Source organism: Cetorhinus maximus, chromosome 10 (assembly GCF_964194155.1).
Source record: "Cetorhinus maximus chromosome 10, sCetMax3.hap1.1, whole genome shotgun sequence".
NCBI classification, from domain to species: Eukaryota; Metazoa; Chordata; class Chondrichthyes; order Lamniformes; family Cetorhinidae; genus Cetorhinus; species Cetorhinus maximus.
The window spans coordinates 91,303,084-91,327,034 of NC_135888.1; the positions used below are offsets into that span (position 1 = coordinate 91,303,084).

A 23,951-nucleotide genomic window follows, 5' to 3' on the forward strand; every position below is an offset into this window, starting at 1 on the left:
GAGCGAGGCCATGTTCTTTGGGAACTGGGCTGACCGATCCTTTGTCCCCTTCACTGTCAGGGCTGACGGCCTGAAGGTGCTGGGGATATGGTTCGGAGGGACCGGGGCATGCGTTAGAAACTGGAAGGAGCGAGTGGCTATGGTGAAAAGGAAACTGGGCATGTGGGAGCGACGCTCCCTCTCCATTGCGGGTAAGAACCTGGTCATCAGGTGTGAGGTACTCTCGCTGTTGCTGTACGTGGCGCAGGTCTGGCCCATTCCACACTCCTGCGCGATGGCGATCACTCGAGCCATCTTCCGCTTTATCTGGAGGTCGAAAATGGATCGTGTCTGCAGGGACGCGATGTACAAGCCTCTAGATAAAGGGGGAAAAAACGTGCCCAACATCGCCCTCATACTGATGGCCACCTTTGTGTGTGGCTGCATCAAGCGGTGCGTAGACCCTCAGTACGCAAACACCAAGTGTCACTACGTGCTGAGGTTCTACCTGTCCCCGGTGTTGCGAAGGATGGGTCTGGCCACGCTGCCGCGGAACGCTCCAAGTAGTTGGACCGTGCCGTACCACCTGTCCCTGGTGGAAAAATTTATGCAGAAAAACACCTTTGACCACAAGTCCATCAGGCAGTGGTCAGCACGTAACGTCCTAGAGGCCCTGAGGGAAAAGGAGAGGGTGGACCCTGTGGGATGGTTCCCCGAGCAGACTGTCAAAGTCATTTGGCAGAATGCCTCATCGCCAGAACTTTCCAACAAGCACCAAGACGTAGCTTGGCTGGTGGTGAGAAAGGCCCTCCCCGTCAGATCCTTCCTACACGCCAGGAGTCTCACCCCCTCTGCACGTTGCCCTCGAGGTGGCTGTGGTGGGGAAGAGACCGTTGTTCACCTCCTTGTGGATTGTGCCTTTGCAAAGAAAGTCTGGAGAGAGATGCAGTGGTTGCTGTCGAGGTTCATCCCGAGCAGTTCTGTGACACAGGACTCTGTGCTCTACGGGCTGTTCCCAGGGACACACACCGAGACAAACATCGACTGCAGCTGGAGGATCATCAACTCGGTGAAAGACGCGCTTTGGTCTGCCCGAAACTTGTTGGTCTTCCAGCACAAAGAGTTGTCCCCGACCGATTGTTGCGGACTGGCACAATCCAAAGTCCAGGACTACGTGCTGAGGGACGCACTAAAGCTTGGGGCAGCTGCCGCAAAGGCGCAATGGGGAAGGGTCGCTGTCTAAGACCTTTCTACCACAGCGCACCGAGAGACTGGGAACTGTTTAGAGCCCCTCGGGCTGTACAGATCAAAATGAAAGGCTGTAAATGATTGTAATATTGTTTGTACTGATGCACCTGGTGATACATTTTGTAAAAGTTTAACCTGGATTGTACCCTTGTAATGTTGTTTTTGAAATGGTTTTGAATGTGATTGAAGATTTTTTATGAATAAAGTATATTTTTACAAAAAAAAAGACTCTGCCCCCAACTGGGGGTGTGGAGGCCCCTCCTTAGAGAACTGCCAGCCAATTTGTTTGGCTGACAGCTCTGTAATCCCAGCAGTGCCAGCTTCGAGCGGTGGCCACTGTTGGGACTACAAACCAGGACCCAAAGAAGAGGAGGCTAGGGAAGTCGGACTGAAGGTAAGTCTGGGCTGGCAGACCCCAGTGGTGGGGGTAAGGGAGGTGGGAGGCTGGGTTTGAAGGGTCAGATGGGGAAGGTTAAAGGGGGGTATGATCTTGGGGACTTGCTTCCAATGGACACCGGGGACCCCTCCCCAAGTGAGGTGTCCCCCTTCTTTCCTGACACCAGCTCGTCCAGTAAAAACTGCCAGGCTATCTATCCACTTGGCCTGGGCCTCCCCCTGCTATGGACAAGGGCAAACAGGCCACCCAGTGCCTCCACTGTGCCCGCAAATGGGAGGACAGGCTTTGGCCAGGCGGGAAGGTGGCGGGCAGGCTACGCGCTGCATTTTACAAGCCCACCCTGCCCTTAAACACACAGCAGAGGGCTGTAAGATCCAACCCATAGAATCATATAGCACAGGAGGAGGTCATTTGCTACATTGTGCCTGTGCTAGCACTTTGTAAGAACTATTAAATTAATTCAACTCCCTTGCTGGTCTGCCATAGTCCTGCAATTTTTTCCCTTTCAAGTATATATCCATTTCCTTTTAATGGTTACTATTGAATGTGCTTCCTCCATCATTCCGAACAGTTCAGTTCAGATCAATGAAATGGAGGAGAGAGGTCGTGCAGGAAGAATGCTGTGTCCTGACTGAAGACAGTCTCAGGCCAGTAGACTCCAGCTGTACCATTGCAGTGGCTCCTGCGTTTGAAGCCTCCACTACCTCCCTTGGCAATCATTATAAATATTCACCACCCACTGTGTAATTAAGTTAAATCTAAACAGATTTTTAATCCTGCTTCTTAAATTTTAAATCATGCCCTGTTGAATTAAAAGTTGTGATTATGTTTAAATATCGCAGTTGTCCATACCTTTTTAAAATCATGAATACTTAAATAAGATCACCCCGAGCCATCTCTTCTCCAGCATAAAAATCACTGCACAATCACCTTATTCTGCCTCATCCAAAATGATCTTATGACACACGAGAATATCAGTTAACCCACATTTACTAACCTTTACACTGTGCATAGTTAAATACATATTTAATGTGCTGAAATGCTGATGGTTTTCCTTTGCGACCCTGTAGGGTATGTGCCATCCACCTCCAAACTATGTACAAATTTCGACTGAGTTCTCAGTGTAGCACAAAGAAGGATAGACGGCTGCTTTGCTTTCAACATTTGCCTCGAGAGATGGAAATGGTCCAGTACATGGGTTAACAAATGGCCTATCAACCAGGTACCATATATAGTAGACAACTGCAGTAGCTGCCTGGGCATTAATGGTGCATCTGGAATCATCTAAACCAGACAGCTGGGTGCAGGGTAGGATGTTGCATTGTGCTGAGGTGCACCTTGCTGCTGTGCACTCTCATAGCAAGCGAGAAATGTGTGCATTGAGCAGAAATAAAGCTGCTGAGTTCCTATATTACAGCTGTTTCAATGAGACATTATGCTGTAGATTGATGGATAACATCACCAGAGTTCCAGTTAGAGCATTCATTTGGGGACCTGTGCCTGAATTTAGCATCTTGGCTGTGGGATGCACTCCAATGGAATCTGACCACACTTTCCATGTGGTCACATGGCAGATGTAGGCTGTGAAATCTTCCATTAGCACTTCTATGTTTTGCAGGCATGTTAGCACAGCCTCAATTAACATTATCTAAATATTATGCAGCACAATTAAATGTGTTCATAGGTAAACCCAGTGAGGTTTGAAGTTCTAAAATCAGCAGCTAAGGGAAGCCTCAATCAGGTCTCAGCCATAGAAAGTTGTGGGCCCACCAATGGCACTGACATTTGCTCCTTTTTACTTACAGCCAATTGCTCCCTCCTGCTACACGCTAACTAAACTGCCCAAAAAGTATGCATCTGTGCTGGTGCTTGCCATTGAAACAGTTAGTACTGCAGGGTATGATGCACAGTGCGGGGCAGGCATTGGGTTTTCCTGCCTTGACATCGTCAACATCGTGAGGATTAGACTAGGAATATTATTTTGGAATTCTGTCAACAACTCAGCCTTTCAAACAAAATACATAACAAGACATGATAATGGCCTGGAATTCACTTCAATATCTAAATTGGCAACCAACAGCATAAATAAGGCTGTGGTGAGGTCAAGTGCCCAGTGGTTCCTGGTGGAACCAAAATTCATCACCCTGGGAAGGTTATTGCTGTATAAGTACTGCTTGATAGCACTGTCGATGACATTTCCTTACACTATACTGATGATTGTGAGAAGACTGATGTAGTGGTAATTTGCTGGTTTGGATTTTGTCCTGCTTTTTGTGGACAGGACATATCTGGGCAATTTTCCACATTGTCAGGTAGATGCTAGTGTTGTAGCTGTACTGAAACAGCTTGGTTGGAGGTGCTCTTAGGTCTGCAGCACAAGTTTTCAGTGCTACAGCCAGGATGTTGTTGAGGACCATAGCCTTTGCATATCCAATCTGACAAGCCATTTATTGATATCATGTGGAATACGTTAAACTGGTTGAAGACTGGCATTTGTGATGGTGGGGAGTTCAGGAGGAGGCTGAGATGAATTATCCACTCTGCACTTCTGACTGAAGATGGTTACAAATGCTTCAGCCTTGTCTTTTGCACTGATGTGCTCAGTTCTGCCATAATTGATGATGGGGATGTTCATGGAGCTTGTTCCTTCCTTCCGTTTAGTTCTTTAATTGTCCATCACTATTCATGACTGGATGTTGCAGGACTGCAGAGCTTTGATCTGATCTGTTGGTTGTGGGTTCATTTAGTTATTTCTATAGCATGATGCTTTCACTTTTAATATGCATGTACTTCTGTGTTGTAGCTTCATCAGATTGGCACCTCATTTTTTAGATATGTCTGGTGTTACTCCTAGCAGGCTCTTCTACACTCATTGACCTTCATTTTTCACTCATTAAGGAATATATGGAGCAGGATCTTTAGGTTGGTGAGCAGGGGGCGGGGTCCGCTCGCCGACACGTAAAATGACGCAGGATGACATCAGGCGGTACTCCCACGTCGTCTCCATTTTCAGGTCGGCGCCCACTCCTCTTCCCATGAAAACACAACAATGCCCACTCCTACTTAATTTATTGCTCTGGTCAACATTTATGCCTAGTAGCTAATTAATAAAACATATTAACAGGGACATATATTGAATAAACATTGGCACAAGAACCAACAACTCTTCTGTAAATCTCACACTGTATCACAGGGCTGTAGCTGTGAGCTGTGGATTTTAAGAGTGCTCCTGATTACAATATTGACATCACAATGAAATTGCAGAAGCAATGTAGAAAACAGTTACTCCGAAAGGCCATTTAACTGTATGTCAAGGATTACTTTACTTTTTACAATTATGCTTAGGTTCTCACAATGCTAAATACTGTAATCATTCACAATTGCAGCACATTAAACTCTCAAAAACGTGTGCTCCACTTTGATCAATATCAATCGATCAAAAAAAAATACAACTGAGGTAGCAATTGTATTGTAGTGTCCAGAGCAATGATGTTCCATTTGAAAGTGACCTGCTTTGATTCCTGTACACTGGACCCACCAGTGCAAATCAACAACAACTTAAGTGACAATGGTGACCTTGGGGGCTTTAAATCATCCTAATATATCACCCCTTGATCTTATATCAACCTTGATCTTGCCATTGAGTTTACTGGCAGGAGAACTATCATAATTAGCTGCTCAACTGTCATAGGAAAAGAGAGGGGGCAGCAGTCTCAGGAAATGTTGATGTGGTTAATCAACAGCTGGAGTTGCTCATACCATAATTTCCTGGAAATAGTGATGCATGCACTACATCTGTGCCATTACTATGATAGCATTCAATAAGGTGCCTCAAAAATGTTACTGTAGAAGATAAGAGCTCATAATGATATATTAGCATGGATACGGGATTGGCTGTGCAGCAAACAGAGTAGGGTCAAATTGGTCATTTTCAGGTTTGCAAACTGTAACTAGTGTGCCTCAAGGATCAGCGCTCAACTGTATACGATTTATGCCAATGACTTGCATGAAGCGACCAACTACTTGAAACCAAATTCGCTGATGATATAAAGATAGGCAAGAAAGCAAGTTGAGGGGAAAAATCAAAGGCCTTAATTTTCATCACTGAGGTGGGTAGCAGGAACTGGGAAAATTCCCGGCTCAGCCCGCCCACCTTGAGAAAAAGTGCCTGCAAAGGCGGGGTCTTCATTGCTGGGGGAGGGCAGGTGCTGGCTGCAGTCAGTCCAGCTGCCCAAGAAAGAGGTCGAACACAGCCACAGGGTGTTTAAAAAGGCCCACCTAAGTACTCTGGGACTTTGTTCCAGTTAAAAATAACAGAAACGCCCTCCAGCCCTCACTGCTCACACACCCTCACCTCTTTTTTAAAAGCTTTTTTTTACACAACCTACTCTCACTAAAAGGTTCATTGGTTTGATACAGTGATGGGTCAATTGGAATGTAAGTGCCAAAGCTTGGCATAGGGGCCATGAGGAGCATAGGGACTATGAAGGGCCATAGGGATGGGTGGGGTGCATAGCTTGGCATAGGGGGCATTCGAAGGACATTTTGAACTCACCTTTTTAAAAGGCCCCTCATGCAGATTAGGGTTCATGACTAAGTTGCGGGAAGTGCAAGTGAAATGCTGCTTCACTTGAAAGGAGTTGTTTGGGCCCTTGGACGGTGAGGAGAGAGGAAGTGAAGGGGCAGATGTTGCATATCTTGCGTTCGCATGGGGAGGTGCCGTAGGAGGAGGTTGAGGAGTAGGGGGTGATGGAGGAGTGGACCAGGGTGTCACGGAGGGAACGATCCCTATGGAATGCCGCCGGAGGGGTGAAGGGAAGATGTGTTTGGTGGTGGCATCAACTTAGTCTACTTAGTCTACTGCATTCATTGCTCCCAATGCGGTTTCCTCTACATTGGAGAGACCAAACGCAGACTGGGTGACCGCTTTGCAGCACACCTTCGGTCTGTCTGCAAGCATCACCCAGACCTCCCTGTCGCTTGCCATTTTAACACTCTACCCTGCTCTCTTGCCCACATGTCTGTCCTTGGTTTGCAGCATTTTTCCAGTGAAGCTCAACGCAAACTGGAGGAACAGCAGCTCATCTTCCGACTAGGCACTTTACAGCCTACCGGACTGAATATTGAGTTCAACAATTTTAGATCTTGAACTCCCTCCTCCATCCCCACCCCCTTTCCGTTTCTTCCCCCTCCTTTTTGTTTTTTCCAATAATTTATACAGATTTTTCTTTTCCCACCTATTTCCATTATTTTTAAATGTATTCCACCCATCATTTATCTATACCTTTTATGCCCTTTTAGTCTTATTTCACCCCACCCCCACTAGAGCTATCTGTACCTTGCTTGTCCTGCTACTACTCTTAATTAGCACATTCTTTTAGATAATATCACCACCTTTAACACCTCTTTGTTCTTTTGTCTGTGACATCTTTTGGTTATCTCCTCCTATCACTGCTTGCTTGTCCCAACAACCACTCCCCCCCCTTTCTCCCCCCAAACCAGCTTATGTCACCCCTCTCCTATTTTTACTTAGTTCTGTTGAAGGGTCATGAGGACTCGAAACGTCAACTGTACTCTTCTCCGCCGATGCTGCCAGACCTGCTGAGTTTTTCCAGGTATTTCTGTTTCTGTTTTTGTTTTGGATTTTCAGCATTCGCAGTTTTTTGTTTTTATAAATGTAGGAAAATGTGACGCTTCCACTTTGGCAGGAAGAATAGAAAAGCAGAATATAAATTAAATGGAAAGAGACTACAGAATGCTACAGTACAGAGGGACCTGGGTTTCCTTGTACATGAATCACTAAAAGTTAGCATACAGGTGTAATAATGTTGGGCTTTATTGTAAGGGGAATGGAGTATAAAAGTAGGGAAGCCTTGCTACAACTGTACAGGATATTGGTGAGACTACACCTGGGGTACTATGTACAATTTTGATCTCCTTACCTACAGAAGGATATACTTTTATTGGGAGTAGTTCAATGAAGGTTCATTAGGCTGTTTGCTGGAATGAGAGGGCTGTTTTATGAGGAAAGGTTAAGCAGGTTGGGCCTACACTCATTGGAGTTTAGAAGAATGAGAGGTGATTTTATTGAAATGTAAAATTCTGTGGGTCTTGATGGGGTAGGCGCTGAAAGGATGTTTTTCCTCATAAGGGAATCTAAACTAGGGGACCAGCTTCAAAATAAGGGTGTCCCATTTAAGATGGAGACGAGGAGGAACTTCTTCTCTCAGAAGGTCATTAGTCTTTGGAATTCTCTTCCCCAGCGAGCAGTGGAGGCTGGTCGTTGAATAAATTCAAGGCTGAGTAAGTCAGATCTTGGATCAACAATGGAGTCCAGGATTAAGGCAGACAGACAGGAAAGTGGAGTTAAGGCCACAATCTGATCAGCCATGATCTTATTGAATGGCGGAGCAGGCTTGATGGGCCGAATGGCCTGCTCCTCTTTCTAATGATCTTATTAGCTCTGATTTTAAAGTTAACTCTCTAGTAGGAACGGGGTATGTTTGAAGGATATGTTGATAGGATTGTGTGAGTTAGGGTGCGTTGAAACTTGTGTAGAGCAGAGACCAGCTGGGCAAATTACCTATGTCTACGCTGTAAATTCAATGTTATTTTACACTCTGTGAGATGTTGCGCTTAATTGGGTAGACTGTAAAACATGTGCTTAACCTAAACCAACTCCATTCCTGCCAGGAGGACAAGGTTAAAATCAGGGTGCGAGAGTGAGTATGGAGATTTAAAAATTATACAAGCACTGAACATATGGAGAGGCACTCCAACCTTCCATACTCTCTTTATTGTATTCATTCAAAGAATTTGGAGGCTGGTTATCACCTCAGGTATCAGAGCTCTTAACTGTAATCTGCTGCCATCTGTGAAAATGTGACTCTCTTATAAGATAGAAAAAGGACATATGTTAGTAAGACAAAGATAAAAGAAGCTCAATTTCATCCAAGTACGCAACCAGCTAGCCACCGTTCTGAGTCTAATAATATACAGCATGTTTGCCACCTGTGGTGACGGTCTGCTTATTTTTCTTAGCTTGCAAGGCATAAATGAAGGCACATCTTTATTACAACAATATCAGCAAGCTAGAGAAACATGAATGTGCCTGCACATTTGGCAAGAAGTTAGCAGGTTTCCTCTGCAATGTTACAAGCTTGCAATGAAATGTTGTAAAATATGTATTCTACAGCAACATAATAGTAAACTAACTGTGCACATGAATATAGTTACCATGGCAACCTTTACGAGATCAACTAATTACTCTGTCATTGGTTCCCATGCTTTTTGCACAATAATTCCATCTGGACTGCTTCAATGCTCCTTTAAATGAGCATATCTATCTGCTCAGAAAAGGATTCCTCTTCTGTAATCGACCTTCTGCAGCAGTCTTTAAAGCTTAATTTACAGAAGCAGCAGTTTAACTTCATTGAGGTTGTGGAGCCAATTCTCCCTCCTCAGTAGCAGGACAACTTTAAGTGACTAGTTGCCCTTTAAGACCGACAGGTGGAATATCCTGGACACAGTCTGATGCACTCTCAATGCATCATCCAGTGTTGACTGAGCACTGCATTATCACACAAGTTTGCTGGCTTTAATTTATAGTGAGATTGCAGCTACATAGAGGTACCTAGAGTGTTCAGAGAACTGTGTTACTTAGTCAATGCAAATCAATCCTAAATTCTGTAAAATGTATAAATGATCTTTATATGTGTCAACAGCACCACCCTCACCAATGCCACTCCCACTCCACTCTTCCTGGCAATATAAGTTTCATAGTTGAATTAGATTAGATTCAAATAATATTTTGAGATAGGACCAAATAAAGGAGCCTGAAAATTGCTGATGGGTTACTGCGCAGGAATTGTGAGCACCTGTCTAACCTGGGGATAAGCCCATCCAAAATCCTTTGCATCTTTTCCATAAGTCTCCTTGTCATTTATTGGGTTTCCTGATGTCAGTGCCGTAGCAGGGCAGAAAAACCAGAGGGACACCTTGGGCAGAATTTAATGCCCTTCTGCCAGGTGAGTTTGGAGGCAGGTGGGCATTTAATCAAGGGGGAAGGTGCCAGGCATCGACCCCACCACTTTCCTGCCTCTGCCCCGCTCAAGTCTGGTGGTGGGAAGGCTCATGGATGGCCATCCCTTCCTGCCACCAACTAAGGCTCCTAGTGGGCAATTAATTCCTACTTAAGGGCCTCATCCTGCTACTGTTGGCGGTGGTGGTGTGGGTTGCCCGAAGGGGCTCCCTCGGTGTCAGGCACTCCGTGCATGATCAATATGTCTGACATTGGGAAGGTTCAAAGTGGGGTGGGGGGGGAGAAACTGAAAACAAGCCTGTACCTTTATTGCCGACACCCCTCCCACGACACCCATCCTGCGACTCCCATCCCACCCAAATTCACCTGTGGCCCAGGATCCCTAGCTGATACTGGGCTTCTGGTGGGTGCATTATCAGTAGCTACCAACGATACAGTAGACATTGCCTATAATTTACATCTGCCAGCCTCTGATTGGTAGGAAGCTCTCGGGGGGAGGGATTTTCACCCCTCGTGTCCTGAAGGCCCGCTGCTGACCACTTAAGTGCCCAAGAGGCACGTCCCCAAAAGAGGCAGTGTGACTCTTGCTGGTTCTCCTGTGAGAAACCCGATTGCCTGAGTTAAATGAAACCGTTTGCATGGAGGAACAGGCTGTTGCAGCCAAAAAAGGCCCCAGGCTCATTTGTGTCTCACTGCAACACGTAAACCTGCATCAACTGGTGAGATGAGAGTGACTGTCCTTGACATTATGGAAGAATTTGACTGAGTATTGCATCAAGGAGCCCTAGCAAAATTGGAGTCAGTCAGTGGGAATCAGAAGAAAAGCTCTCCACTGGTTGGAGCTATACCTTGCATAAAGGTTGTTGGAGGCCATTCACCCAGGGCATCGTCGGATGTGTTCTTCAGTGTGGTGGACTATGCCTAACCATTTTCATCTGTTTCATCAATGACCTTCACTCCATCATAAAGTCAGAAGTGGGGATTGCAGTAGAAGGATCTGGTACATACAGGGTTAATGTGAGCCTGAGTGCAGTACCACCCAAAGTGATGTAAGAAAGCACATGAACTAGACCTAGGGTCAGTGTGGTGTTCGCCAGAGACACGATAGAATGGAGATAGCTCCACACCCGTACCTTTTACTGTATAGTTATATATAGGGCAGAATTTTGCCCTTGATGCGCGGGCCCCATCAGCTCAGCGGTGGGCGGGCAGCCGATCGCCGCCACCAAAACGGGCCCCACTGCCATTTTAAGTGGACAGGCCAGTTAAGGCCCGCCCAGGAGGCGCCCGACAGGAAGCGCTATGCGCTTCCTGTGCTGGGTGGGAGGGATTCCCGAACTGTCAGAGTGCGCTCTTTCGCTCATGCGCACGAAAGAGCACACATCTCCCTTAGACTAAGTGCAGCCTCAGGAAGATGACAGTGTTTCAAACTTCAAAAATAGATTCATTAAAAAATTAACATGTCCCCCTCATGTGACAATGTCATACGGGATGGGGCATGTTAATAAATATTACAAAAACTTTATTAAACTTTTTAAAAACAGACATGAAACCTCATCCTCATCCTCCTGCAACAACATCGCCCAAGTGTGCCACCTCTACCAACTAGAAAACCAAAGGCAGCATACACATGGAAACACCACCATCTGCAGGTTCCCCTCCAAGCCACACACCACCCTGTTGGGAACTATAATGCTGTTTCTTCACTATTGCTGCATCAAAATCCTGGACCTCCCTCCCATACAGCACTGTGGGTGCGGGTACATTAAATGGACTGCAGCGATTCAAAAACACAGCTCACCTCCACCTTCCCAAGCGCAATGGGATGGGCAACAAATGCTGCCCTTCAACAATGCTCAAATCCCATAAACAAATAAGCAAAAAAAGTGTATATAGACTGTTATTTTTACGCTGACGGATTGCAAGATGTTTGTGTGTTCACCTTGGAGAGACAGGACACTTCATTATAATATTTAATCACAGTGCAGTTGGGACCGGTTTTTCCAGGGCTTAGTAAACCCAATGACTAAATGAAGCTGGGAGCAGCCAGCTGCTGAAATTAAATGTATTTTAGAGCACTCCCTGTCTTGTGAGCCAGGAGCAGAAGTGCCTCCATCAGCACCCCCATCCCCTCAAGCAAGCCGTTTGGCAACTGCAGCATTCCATTGGTCAACTTGTTTTCTCCGACTCTCGTGCTCTAGTTTACCTCGTGATCGGTTGCGCCCACCCACTCCTACGCTCAATTCTAATCTCACCCACTCTTGCTCTTGTTTGCCAGACTCTCCCTTCTGCATCCCCGCCCACAACCAAGACCTTATCCTGTGTGCCGATAGAAATGGAAAAATAACATGTGCAGGTCTAGGGAAGCTGGGAACCTTGGGGAAGGCGTTGCTTGGTGAGCAACAGGAAAGAGGTGTGCGACAACTATTAGCAATTTTAGCGATAAGGATGTCTCACAGCTCCTTTCATCGGTTTATAGCTTTACGTCAATAAATAACCATATTTCAGCTGAAGATCTGTTCTATATTCTCTAGGCATCTAACCTTATCTACACCAGCTATTAATGTCTTGACTTAGTTAATATGTAGTACATTTTTAACTCTGAACTGTAATACATTTTTTTATAGATCATGTAAATTTCTTTAACTCTTTCACAATTGCAATGATATGTAGCTTATATTCCCTTTTGAACAAAACATTGAGAGTTGATGCTGAAAATGATTTTTAAAAATGCAATACCATCATTAAAAAGGAACTATTTCCTCTGGTGGGGAAATCCAGAACAGGAGCCACAATCTTAAAATTAGTGGGCCATCAAAAGTGAAATCAACAACTTTTTAACCTAACAGTTATTAGAAATCTGGACCTTTAATTCCCAGAAAACTGTGGGTGCTGTGCTATTTGCAACTTTCAAGATTGAGACTGATAGATTTTTGTTCGGTCTATTTCTCTGGATACCCTTACCGAAGGTGGATCAGCCGTGAGCTAAGTGAATTGCAGACCTCGAGGGTCCGAGGTCTACTCATATTCCGATTTTTCTATATACAAGTATGAATAAGTGCCTGAAGGATAGCGCCACGGTAATAATTATACATTTTCTGTGTAGTTAACAACTGTTCTGTTTTTTTTGTGTGCCATTCTATGAATTAATCAACTGGCTGCAGTTTAAGAGTTTAAAAAAAAGACTCATTCAAAATTATTGAACACAACTTCACAAAAAGCGTAACACAATGACAATGGATTCATAAAAGCATAAATCTGTAAGAGATGCCAAATTTTCTTCAATTCTGGATATATGAAGCGGCTTCTTATCAGACAAGTTATCGGCATATAGCATCATTAATAAATATAAACTACACTAATATTTGGTAAGTTTCTGTAGCATAGAACATCTTGTTCCACTTAATTTCAATTACCTCATTTATGAAGATCCAGTGACTATCAACAGCTGCCAAATTGGTGTCAACTGCCTGTGAAGGGAAAGCAATAATTCATAGGTAATATAACTCTTCCACAGTAGTTTTGTAATATATTATCAGGTTTACTTTTTCCATTAAAGAAACTTTCACATCCAAACTAATCAACAGGGAACTCTTTTTGAACATCAGATATATTCACAATCATTGGTCTGAAGAAACCTCAAGTTGTCTAATACCAGCATGAGAAAAATTCTACTTTCATTTCCCACTAAGTTCTAAAATACCTAACCATTGGCAATTACGCATAAACATAGGGAAGTTATAGGATTTGTAGTTTACAATTTTAGTATCATTTGTAACTTTTTTGCCAAGTAATTCAGTTTTGTCCAGGCATGCATATATGAAATGAAAGATGAAAATATGCTTGCACAATAATTTTAGTAGCCTCGTGTTTTGAAAAAAAGCTTATATATTTGCTGAGTAATAGACCACAAATTGCAGTAATTAATTTTGAACTTACAAGAAAACACAAGATTCACCTGATAATTACAGGCCAAACTAACCAATACATTTTACAATGCCATCTATGTAAGAAGATGGACATGCAGCAAATCAAGTTTGTTGGGAATAAGGGAGCTTCATATGGTGCACTTTTACTGATGGCTAAAGAGGACAGACCATGATAGGCAGGTTCTGCCACAAGTGTCGCACATGAAATGGTTATTAGGTATCATTGTGGATTGTTGTTTTTGGTGTTGGCTCCCATTGCCAAGCAGCTACAGCCAATGATTGTCATGGTGGCACATGCTGGCCCACAGGTGAAATCGCCATTCCCCTCTGTCACAATGAGTGTCTCTCAGATGTGAAAATTGATGTTTATGTCCTTCAGCATCCTTGAAGCGGAGCTTTGGGCGTACTGGTCTTCTGGCTCTGACCACCTCACCATTCAGGAAATCTTGAGTATATATCCGTCTTCAATCCTGCGAGCGTGCCCAAGCCAGAAAAATTGCTTCTGCTTGATGAGTGCCAACATACTTGGGAAATTTACCTTTGGGAGGATTGTCACATCCATGATTTTTCCCTTCCATGAGATGCCCAGGATTTGCCCAAACAGTGAAGATAAAAGTTGCTGAGTGTTCTTTAATAGCTGTTGTTTCACAGCCATACAACAAAAATGCTGAAACCTAAGCCCTCACATATTTAACAACACACAATTTAAAAAAATCTATACTGGCTACTTCTCATATTGCATGGGAATTTACAATTACATGTTTACCTGTTTGAATCAATTTGCAGTTACGTAGCCACAGTTGGAATTGAAAACGTATATACAAATGCGCAAATATATATATAACTCAGCAAAAGTAGAGTAAAAATATGAAAATTATATCCACATCTTTTGTGGATCTTTACTTATACACTTACAAATGTATCAAGGAGTTTTATGATCCTTACTTTGCTTGAAATTATTAAAGAAGCTGAAAATTGTACAATGAAAGGCAAAACCTCTTGAATTTTCCCTGGTTATAAGTAATATGAACATTAACTAACAATAAATACTTTTCAAATTTAAAATTAATATTTTTGACATTAATAATTTGTACAACTATACATTGACTCCAGTGTTTAATGTAATAGTTATGTTTGGTAATGAATCAGTTGTATCAAACCTTTAGTGTGGATTAATTTGTACAAATAAATATGATCAATCTAATATGCTACGTTCAGTCAAACTGTAAGTTTCAGCTAAAGCTTTTTAACATTTTTAAACCATGAAAATATATATAACAGAAGAGGACCATTTGGTTTATTGTGTTTGTGCTGACTTTTTGCTACAGAATTCCAAAACTAATCCCGTTGGCCTGCACTCTCCCTATAATCATATGTTCTCCTTTGCTTCAAATATTTATCAATTTTTCCTTAAAAGATGCCATGGTCTCTGCCTCAACCACTCTGTGGCAAAGCATTCCATGCTCAAAGATTTCTGTGCATAAATAAATTTAACCTACTCACCTTGCTCGCTGTTAGCAGCATTTTTAAATTCATGATCAAAACCATTAATAATTTAAAATATTAAAGCTTCTCTGCCATGCTCTAGTGGAAATATTCCTAGTATCTCTCCTCATAACAATAGTTTCCACTCATAGCATCAGCCAAGTGAATCTATGCTGTCTGCTCAAGACAACTTTTAAGTCCTTTCTGTAATAAGGTGGTCAATGGAGTGCACACTATACTCTTAACTATGGCCTAACCAACATTTTATACAAATTGATCATTATCTCTTTATTGTGAAATGCTTGTGTCCCTATTTATAAACTCAATTCCATTTTTTTTACAGCTTTATCTACCCAAACATGCATGTATTTAACACTCAGATCTCTTTTGTTTCCTTGGGCAACATTTTCCCCCCGTTGGGGGGGATGTGCAGGAGCAAGCGCGGGTGGGCAGGTTCCCGATCAGCGCCACTAGTCGGGGGCGTGCCGCCATTTTACATGGGTGGGTCAATTAAGGCCCGCCCAGCGTGATGTCCGCCAGGAAGCACTATGCACTCCCTGTGTGGGCAGGGGGGGATTCCCTCAGCTGGGAGTGCGCTCTTTCACGCATGCATATGAAAGAGTACACAGATCTCCCTGAGGCAAAGTGCTGCTTAGGGAGAGTGGCTCAGATTTGAAACTTAAAATAAAGCTGAGAAAAAGATTCCGCTGCCATGTCCCCTCATGTGACACTGTCACATGAGTTGGGACATGTCCATAACTTTTATTTTGAAATATTCTGAGATTTTTTAATCCCTCATTCCTTTATGAAACCTCATCCCGCCCGTGGATGAAGTTTCAAGCTTTTTCAGAAGCCCGCTAGGGCTCCTGGCCTGCTCACCAACCTTAAGGTTGGATGGGCAGGTCCATTAATGACTTCAATTAGTTTTTTAATGGCCTTAATAGGCCGTTGACAGGTCGGTGGGTGCGCAGCCGAGTCAGCTGCACGTCCGCCAACCTGAAAATGCGTATGACGCAGGGTGACGTTGGGACGCCCGCCCGATGTCACCCCGCATGATTTTACGCCTCGGCGAGCGGGCCCCGCCCCTGCTCGCCAACCGGAAGATACAGCCCCTTATGTTTCTTTCCTTTTAATGTTTTTCCTTACACAATCTATTACCTAACACTTGCCACATTAAATTGTCTCTGTTACCTGATTGCCCATGGAACTAATCCATGTTTTTTTGATGTCTTTTACAATCCCCCTTTCTGTTTGACAAACCTCATATTAATGCATCTTGGCCAGATTTCAAGATTGTAGTCCTAAGCCCAAGTAATTGATATATACTGGAAATAAATGTGGACCTTGCAGAGATGCCTGGGTTACACCATTTCCAATCCTTCTTCAATTGACACATTCACCCTAACTTTGCTAACTTTCTGTCCACAATGCTGTGTTTTGTCTTATATTGTACTGTTGAGTTTTTCCAATGAACCCTTTGGGAGACAGTTTATCATTCAAATTTTGAAAATCTATACAGACTATATTTACTGTAATCCCTTCATTTACTTAGTTGGTCACTTCCTTAAAAAAAAATGTTAAATTTTTCGAGCACGATTTGTGTTAAGAATCCCATTCTGACTATTCTTAATCCATCTATGGATACATATATTTTCAATAATCTTTATCTTAAAATATGGCTTACAAGAGAGACATAAGTCCATAACTGACATTAGATTAGCTAGTCTATCATGACCTGGTTTTATCATTCTTTCCTTTCTTGAACAGAGGTGTTATAAAGGATACGCTCCAGTTTAATTTGCACATTGAAGGAGAAGTGAAAAATTGTGGCCAGAGATTCTGCCAACTTCTCTCGGATCTATTTCAAAAGTGTAGGATGTATTTCATTATTCAAATTATGAAACCACTGTTAATGGAGATGGGTGTGCAGAGGAAACTCCCATGTAAAAAAGATGGAGGCTTCCAAATTATATGGTTATTTCATCGGAGTAAACACAATCTTTGTGCTGGGTTCACACTATTTCTAATTTTACCTTTATATAAATGGTCATCGAAATTATAATATGTTAAGCAATGCGTGGAAGAAACTTTAAAGCACCAGTAATAAGATGTAACCCAACAGTTTATTATCCATTTCTGGCCAGTTTTATTTGTTACCTTGTTTTGTTGTCCCCCTCTCTCTTCTAGCACTTAAGTTCCCAGGAGCTTTTATTTTCTTTCTCTTTTATTTCTTTGGGCCCAGCACCATTATAGGTAACAATAAGATTCCAGTTACAGTTTCCCATATCTGTGGTGCTGAGGAAAGGCAGAGGAAGGAATCAGGCAGATTGGGCTGCATGAGAGGTGTCTTATGCCCATTTGTCAGCCCCTGTACACTCATCTTCACGCAGAATTAAACATACCATGCTTTGAGGAACAATTTGTGCAGGGTCTAATTCTGAAACTGGATGTGATGAGAGAATGAGTGGTACAGATACACCTGAAGGCCTGACAATCCAATATACTGGAAGGCCCTTCCTCAAGCACCACAATCACAGCATGCAATGCTCTATGTGGGACTACATGAAGGAAGCCATACCATGGTGATAATCGACCAGGAATATGTGATTTGCTGCATCTGCCAAGTTAGCACCAATCGGATTTGACATCAATGTCACATTTATCTAGCCATACCTGTGGGAACTGTCATTAAGGGGTTGCATCAACTAAAAACCAACTGAAAAACATTACCTCCCACTGCAATGATAAAAACTTGGGGTTGGCATAGCTAGCAAGTGTATCTGTGAGCTGCAGTTCTAAGCTTGCCTCCATTTCTTTCTAGGTGCGTTGGATGTGGATGTATGGGAATAGTGCCTTAGAGTGGCATAGGAATGACAGGGGTCTGGTGCTGGGCTGCATATTTGCCTGAAGACTCACATGTGGAGGGAGAAACTGAGCTCTGTTGCACCTTTTTTTAGGCACTACATAACCTCCTAATGATGACAAATGCGAGATGTGTACACACTTCCAAGAGAAAAAGTGCCCACACTATCTTGGTAAAGGGGGTTAGGCACACACATCTAACTAACAAGAGAAAGACAGCATGTAGGGCAGGCAGGTTGTAACATCAGTGTGCAATGCTGATTTTACACCAACATTGTCATTTTCAAACTCCACACTTCAGCCTATGTCTTAGCCATGCATAATGTAAATGGCACTGTTTAAAAGGATCATATAGTAGTCTCATGTAAATTGCTAGTTTATTTCTTCTGACTGCTGGTGCAATTGTATGTTTGGAGTTTTCCTAGATTTGCCTAAATATTCAATAATCTACAAGGAATAGTCCAGGTGGTGCTGAAGTAAACCTGTTCATTTAAAAATTTCTCCTGAAACAAGCTGCTTCTAGACTTGGACAGCCTGGTAGGCCTTCCTTTTGGAATTGAACAGGACTGAGAGAATGAAGATAGGCCACATAGAGTATGGCGTGGAGGAGGAGAGAAGGGCTTTCAGCCGGAGCAGTTTTCTTACCTCCACTGTAACCTTAAAGCAGAAAGGACCACATTGCGTGTGGTTGTCAAGGTGACCATGGTTCTCAACTTCTATGCACCTGGGTTCTCCCACACTGCTAATGAAGCCAGAAGCAGAATCTCACAGTTTACAGTACCTAAGGGAGGTCACAGAGACTCCCGACACATGAAGAGACAGCCTCATCTCATTCCCTCTTGTAGGAAACAACCATGGGGAGTGAGCAGAAGGGTTTCCTGAATTGCAGGGTGTCACTGCCTTATTTGAACATGATCATTTTCATGAACAGAAAAGAATTGCACACCCTCAACATGTTGCTAATGTTTGACCACAGGCAGTGCATCATGTTGATGAATACCTGTTATCCTGACAGTAATCACAATTCCTTCATACATTGCAGTCCTCTGTGCCAGCTGTATTTAACCCACCATTGCGTGTCAAAGGCAGGTTACTGGACACCAAGGATTACCTCATTACATGACATGGCTTATGAATCTGGTCTGGGACCCACACACAGGTTAATCAAGAGAAAGAAATTAAAGTATGAGAGGAAGCTAGCTAGAAATGTAAAAAAACAGGTAGCAAGAGTTTCTACAGGTATTTAAAAAGGAAAAGAGTAAATAAAGTGAATGTTGGTCCTCTAGAGAGTGGCAGTGGGAGTTAATAGTAGACAATAAGGAAATGGCGGATGAAATGAACAAATATTTTGTTTCTGTTTTCACTGTAGAGGATACAAAAAATATTCCAGTAACAGCTGTAAATCAGAAAGTGGAAGGGAGAGAAGAACTTGGTGAAATTACAATCACTAGGGAAACCTTACTGAGCAAACTGATGGAGTTGTGGGCTGACAAGTCTCTGGGTCCTGATGGACTTCATCCTAGGGTCTTAAAAGAGGTGGCTAATGAGGTAGTAGATGCGTTGGTGTTAATTTTCCAAAATTCGCTAGATTCTGGAAAGGTTCCATCAGACTGGAAAGTGACAAATATAACCCCTTTATTCAAGAAGGGAGGGAGGCAGAAAACTGGAAATTATAGGCCGGTTAACTTGACATCTGTCTTGAGGAAGGTGTTAGAATCGATCATTAAGGAGGTTATAATTGGTCACTTAAGTCAGCATGATTTTGTGAAGGGGAAATAATTTTTAACCAATTTATTGGAATTCTCTGAAGGTTAACGTGCATTGTGGATAAAGGGGAGCCTGTAGATGTGCTGTACTTGAATTTCCAGAAAGCATTTGACAAGGTGCCACATCAAAGGTTATTGCAGAAAATAGAAGCTCATGGTGTAGGGGGTAACATATTAGCATGGATAGAAGATTGGCTGGCTGGCTGGCATAAAACAGAGTATGCTTTTTCTGATTGGCAGGATGTGACGAGTGGAGTCCCTTAAGGGTCTATGCTGGGGCCTCAACTTTTTACAATTTATATCAATGACTTATTTGAGGGGAGTGAAGGCATGGTAGCTAAATTTGCAGATGACATAAAGATAGGTAGGAAAATATTTTGCGAAGAGGACATAAGGAGGTTGCAGGCAGATATAGTTATAGGTTCAGTGAGTGGTCAAAAATCTGGCAGATGGTGTATAATGTAGAAAAATGTGAAGTTGTTCACTTTGGCAGCAAGAATAAAAAAGCAGAGTACTACTTAAATGGAGAACAACAGCAGAATTCTGAAGTGCAGAGGGATCTAGATGTTCTAGTGCATGAGTCACAAAAGGTTAGTATGCAGGTACAGCAAGTAATTAAGAAGGCTAATTGAATGCGATCCATTGTTATGCGAGGAATTGAACATAAAAGTAAGGATGTTATGCTTCAGTTATACAGGGCATTGGTGAGAATACATCTGGAACATTATGCACAGTTTTGGTCTCCTTATTTAGGGAGGGATATAAATGCATAAGAGGCAGTTTGGAGGAGGTTTACTAGGTTGATACTTGGAATGAGTGGGTTGTCTTATGAGCAAAGGTTAGACAGACTGGGCTTGTTTCCACTGGAGTTTACAAGAGTAAGGAGGTGACTTGATTGAAGTATATAAGATTCGGAATGGTATTGACAAAGCGGACTTGGAAAGGATGTTTCCTCTTCTGGATGAGTCCAGAGGACACTGTTTTAAAATTAGGTGCTGCCTTTTAGAACAGAGATGAGGAGAATTTTTTTTCTCTTAGAGGATCGTGCAACTTTGGAACCTTTGGCCTCAGAAGGTGGTGGAGGCAGGGTCATTGAATATTTTTAAGGCAGAGGTAGATAGGTCCTTGTTAGGCAAAGGAATCAAAGGTTATCGGGGGTAGATGAGAATGTGGAATTTGAAACACAAACAGACCAGCTATGATCTTATTGAATGGCAGAGCATTCTCGAGGGGCCGAATGGCCTACTTCTGCTCCTATTTTGTATGCTCACACATGTGCACAGCAAGCCTACAATAAGAGCCATGAAGCCACAAGAAACATTATAAAGTACACCATCAGCAATCTTAACTAACACCTCTGCTTGCTGGATTGCCATGGAGGAATCCTGCAGTATTTAGCTAAACATCTATCAAGATTTGTGGCAGCATGCTATACTAATGGGCCATTATGAGAGAACCACACATTATACCAACCGCATATCAGCTGAGGAAGAGGAAGAGGAGGAGAAAGTGCAACAGAAAGTGGAGGAACAGGAAGAGGAAGGGAGGATACATTGTAGTCAACTCTGCCCAGGCTTTAAGCAATGAAATAATTGAGGAGTGATACCAATGCCCTTAATCACATTTTTCCATTCACCAACAGTCTCACACTCTACTTTTATTATCCACTGTCACAGAGGGGAAATCAACAAGGCTCTCTTTCAATGAATACTAACTAAATTTAATTCTCTCTTGGCAGGGACAAGCAGATGGAGCGAGCTTACAACTTCGTTAGAATTGCAGGCTTTGTGCTGCAGGGTGCCATTGACTGCATGCAGATCATTTTCTGGGCGCCACATGTCAACTCTGCCATACACCAGAGCTGAAAAGGCTTCCACTCCTTCCACATCCAGCTGATGTGTGTCCAGAGAGAAAGAATCATGCAGATCAATGCCGAGTATTATCTGTGCGGGAGTCCACTGTGCCATCTGCATTTGAGCCACCATGGCAAAATAAGGAGTGGCGACTGGAGAATAAGGTGACTATCTGCTGATGACATGGCTGATTACTCCAGTTGCACATGTATACAGCATGCATTCACCAAAAGCCATGCTGCCACACAAAATGTGGTAAGAGTGACCATCAGTCTGCTGAAATGATGGCAAGCCATGCTGCTATGCAAAATGTATCAGAATGACCATCGATGTGCTGAAATGATGCCTCCATTGCCTGGAACACTCAGTACCCTAGCAAAGTGGGTGTCAAAACTCATGGTGGTCTGCTGCATACTCCACAGCCAAGACATTAGGTGGGAACAGCCTTTGACACAAGAAGAACGTGAAGTGGTGGGACAAGGCTTCCAGTAACCTCAATCATGTCTTCACATTTATCAAGAGTTTCATGCTTCTTACTTTTCCTCTATCACTGATCACCATACCATCCTCTTGCCAATAACACAAAACTAAAATCCACCAAAAAATGCACATGCTAATTCAATTACGTAGTACAAACATAAAATAAACTAATCACCCTCACATTCATTTAGTATCCGTCTTCCATGTGCCTTTGCCTCTCTTTGTGCTTCTATGAGGTTCTTCCACAGTGGCTGAAGCATGCATGGTGGAGGGCTGCTGAGTTAAAGTGAGGGAACAGCAGGTGGTCTTTGAGGGCGACCTCGAATAGCTCAGGACCGAGAAGGTTTGCCTTCAGACTGCACCTTTTCGGTTTGGGCTGCAACAGTCAGGGCTGGCTGGCTTGCAGGCTACAGCAAAACGGTATTGGTGGGAGCAGGAATGCTATCATCCTGAGAGAGGAAGGCAGACTTCTGCTCCTTGGAGCCACTGCCATTCTCCTGAGGCAATGCCTCAGCAACTCTACTGATCTGTTGGAGAACAGGTTGCAGGACTGTGGTAATCCTCTGGAAACCTTTTTGAACACTGGTATCCAGATCCATGATGGCAGCAGACTGACCTTGCAAGGCAGCAGTCTGAGATTCCACTGCAGCACTCAGGCCCTTTGGCAGAAGTTGTTTGTGCTGTAATGGATGTTGTGACTGTGGCCATGCTGTGTTCCATGGGTTTGCTGACAGAGATACCACCCATTACATGTTGGAGAGGGTGGATTCCAATGTATGTGCAAAGCCCTGTGCCAAATTGGTGCAGGACCCCTCCATGCTCCAGGTTATTGAGTGCAAGCTTTCCAGTACATATGTACATGGATCTTCTGTAGCCTGGCCCATCAAAGTCTTCATCTGACTCCTCTGCAGCAGAACTAATGTGCAACATCATTGGCACCTACGCTATCCCTTTCTCACACCCTAGTTCCTCCGTATTTGTGCCTGGTGTCTCACCACCTATAGATTCTTCCTCAATTCTTGCCTCTAAAATACCCGTGGTGACTTTCGCTAAGCTTGTAAAATCGAACAACAAATTCACTTCATCTTCACTTCCTTCTTCCGCCACTGAGAAGGCTCCAGTTCTTGGGTATCTGAAATGAAAAAGGGACTAGGTAGGTCAGTGGTAAGAGGAGAGGAGAAAGTAAGAGGTGCCTGCTAATAGAATCTGCAGCTCCTAAATCAGAGAGATTGTGGGACAAGGGGGAGGTGGGAAGAAATGAAGAGGATTAGGTATGCAGATACCCTGATGATCAATCACTTCTGTGCTGCCCCTCCCACAACTTCCACCCCACTGACCACGGCCTCAGTGATGCTCCCTCCATGATAGTCAGCCCCGTGAGGATGCAGTAAAACATTTGAATTTTAGGGTTGAGTCCAACTAATGGAGATTTTGTAGACCAGTGATGGTGGTGTAGTAAAATAAGCAGTGGATGAGTAGATTGGTAGGTTATGCTATTTGAAGATGAACTCACTTACCTTGACAACCAGGATTGTTAAACTTCTTCCTTCACTGCATGCATATTCTTCGAGCAACATTCCTGACATTAACCTCCACCACTAATTGTTCCCTCTGCCTCCTGGGCACAGATTAGTTGCTAAATGATTCCCACCACTTCATGCAACTACAATACACCTTTTTTAAAAAAAGGTTTAGGCTGCCTACAAGTAGCACTGGCTGCTCATGATATCAGGCCCCATGCTGATGCATGCAGCCAATGAATAGCAACAATCTTGTAGAGCAGCAGGCAGCACAAATTTAAAATGCTACCTGCAATGCGATGAACAGTGTAGGGAAATCACATACTGTGATTCCCAAATGGCCCATTTTCAGCCCTCCTTGGTTCTTTTCCCTTCCTATTTGTCTGTCATT

The 23,951-nt window shown here is 43.4% G+C and overlaps 1 protein-coding gene across 1 annotated transcript in view; it reads right to left on the reverse strand.

Annotated features, from left to right (window-relative positions):
* The window catches only part of LOC144685834 (glutamate receptor ionotropic, delta-2-like), a 428,425-nt gene that overhangs the window by 154,607 nt on the left and 249,867 nt on the right, over positions 1-23,951 (reverse strand). Inside the window, exon 5 of the mRNA XM_078550780.1 lies at positions 13,082-13,135. Within this exon, the coding sequence (XP_078406906.1) occupies positions 13,082-13,135 (54 nt within the window). The remainder of the gene's footprint in view (positions 1-13,081; positions 13,136-23,951) is intronic.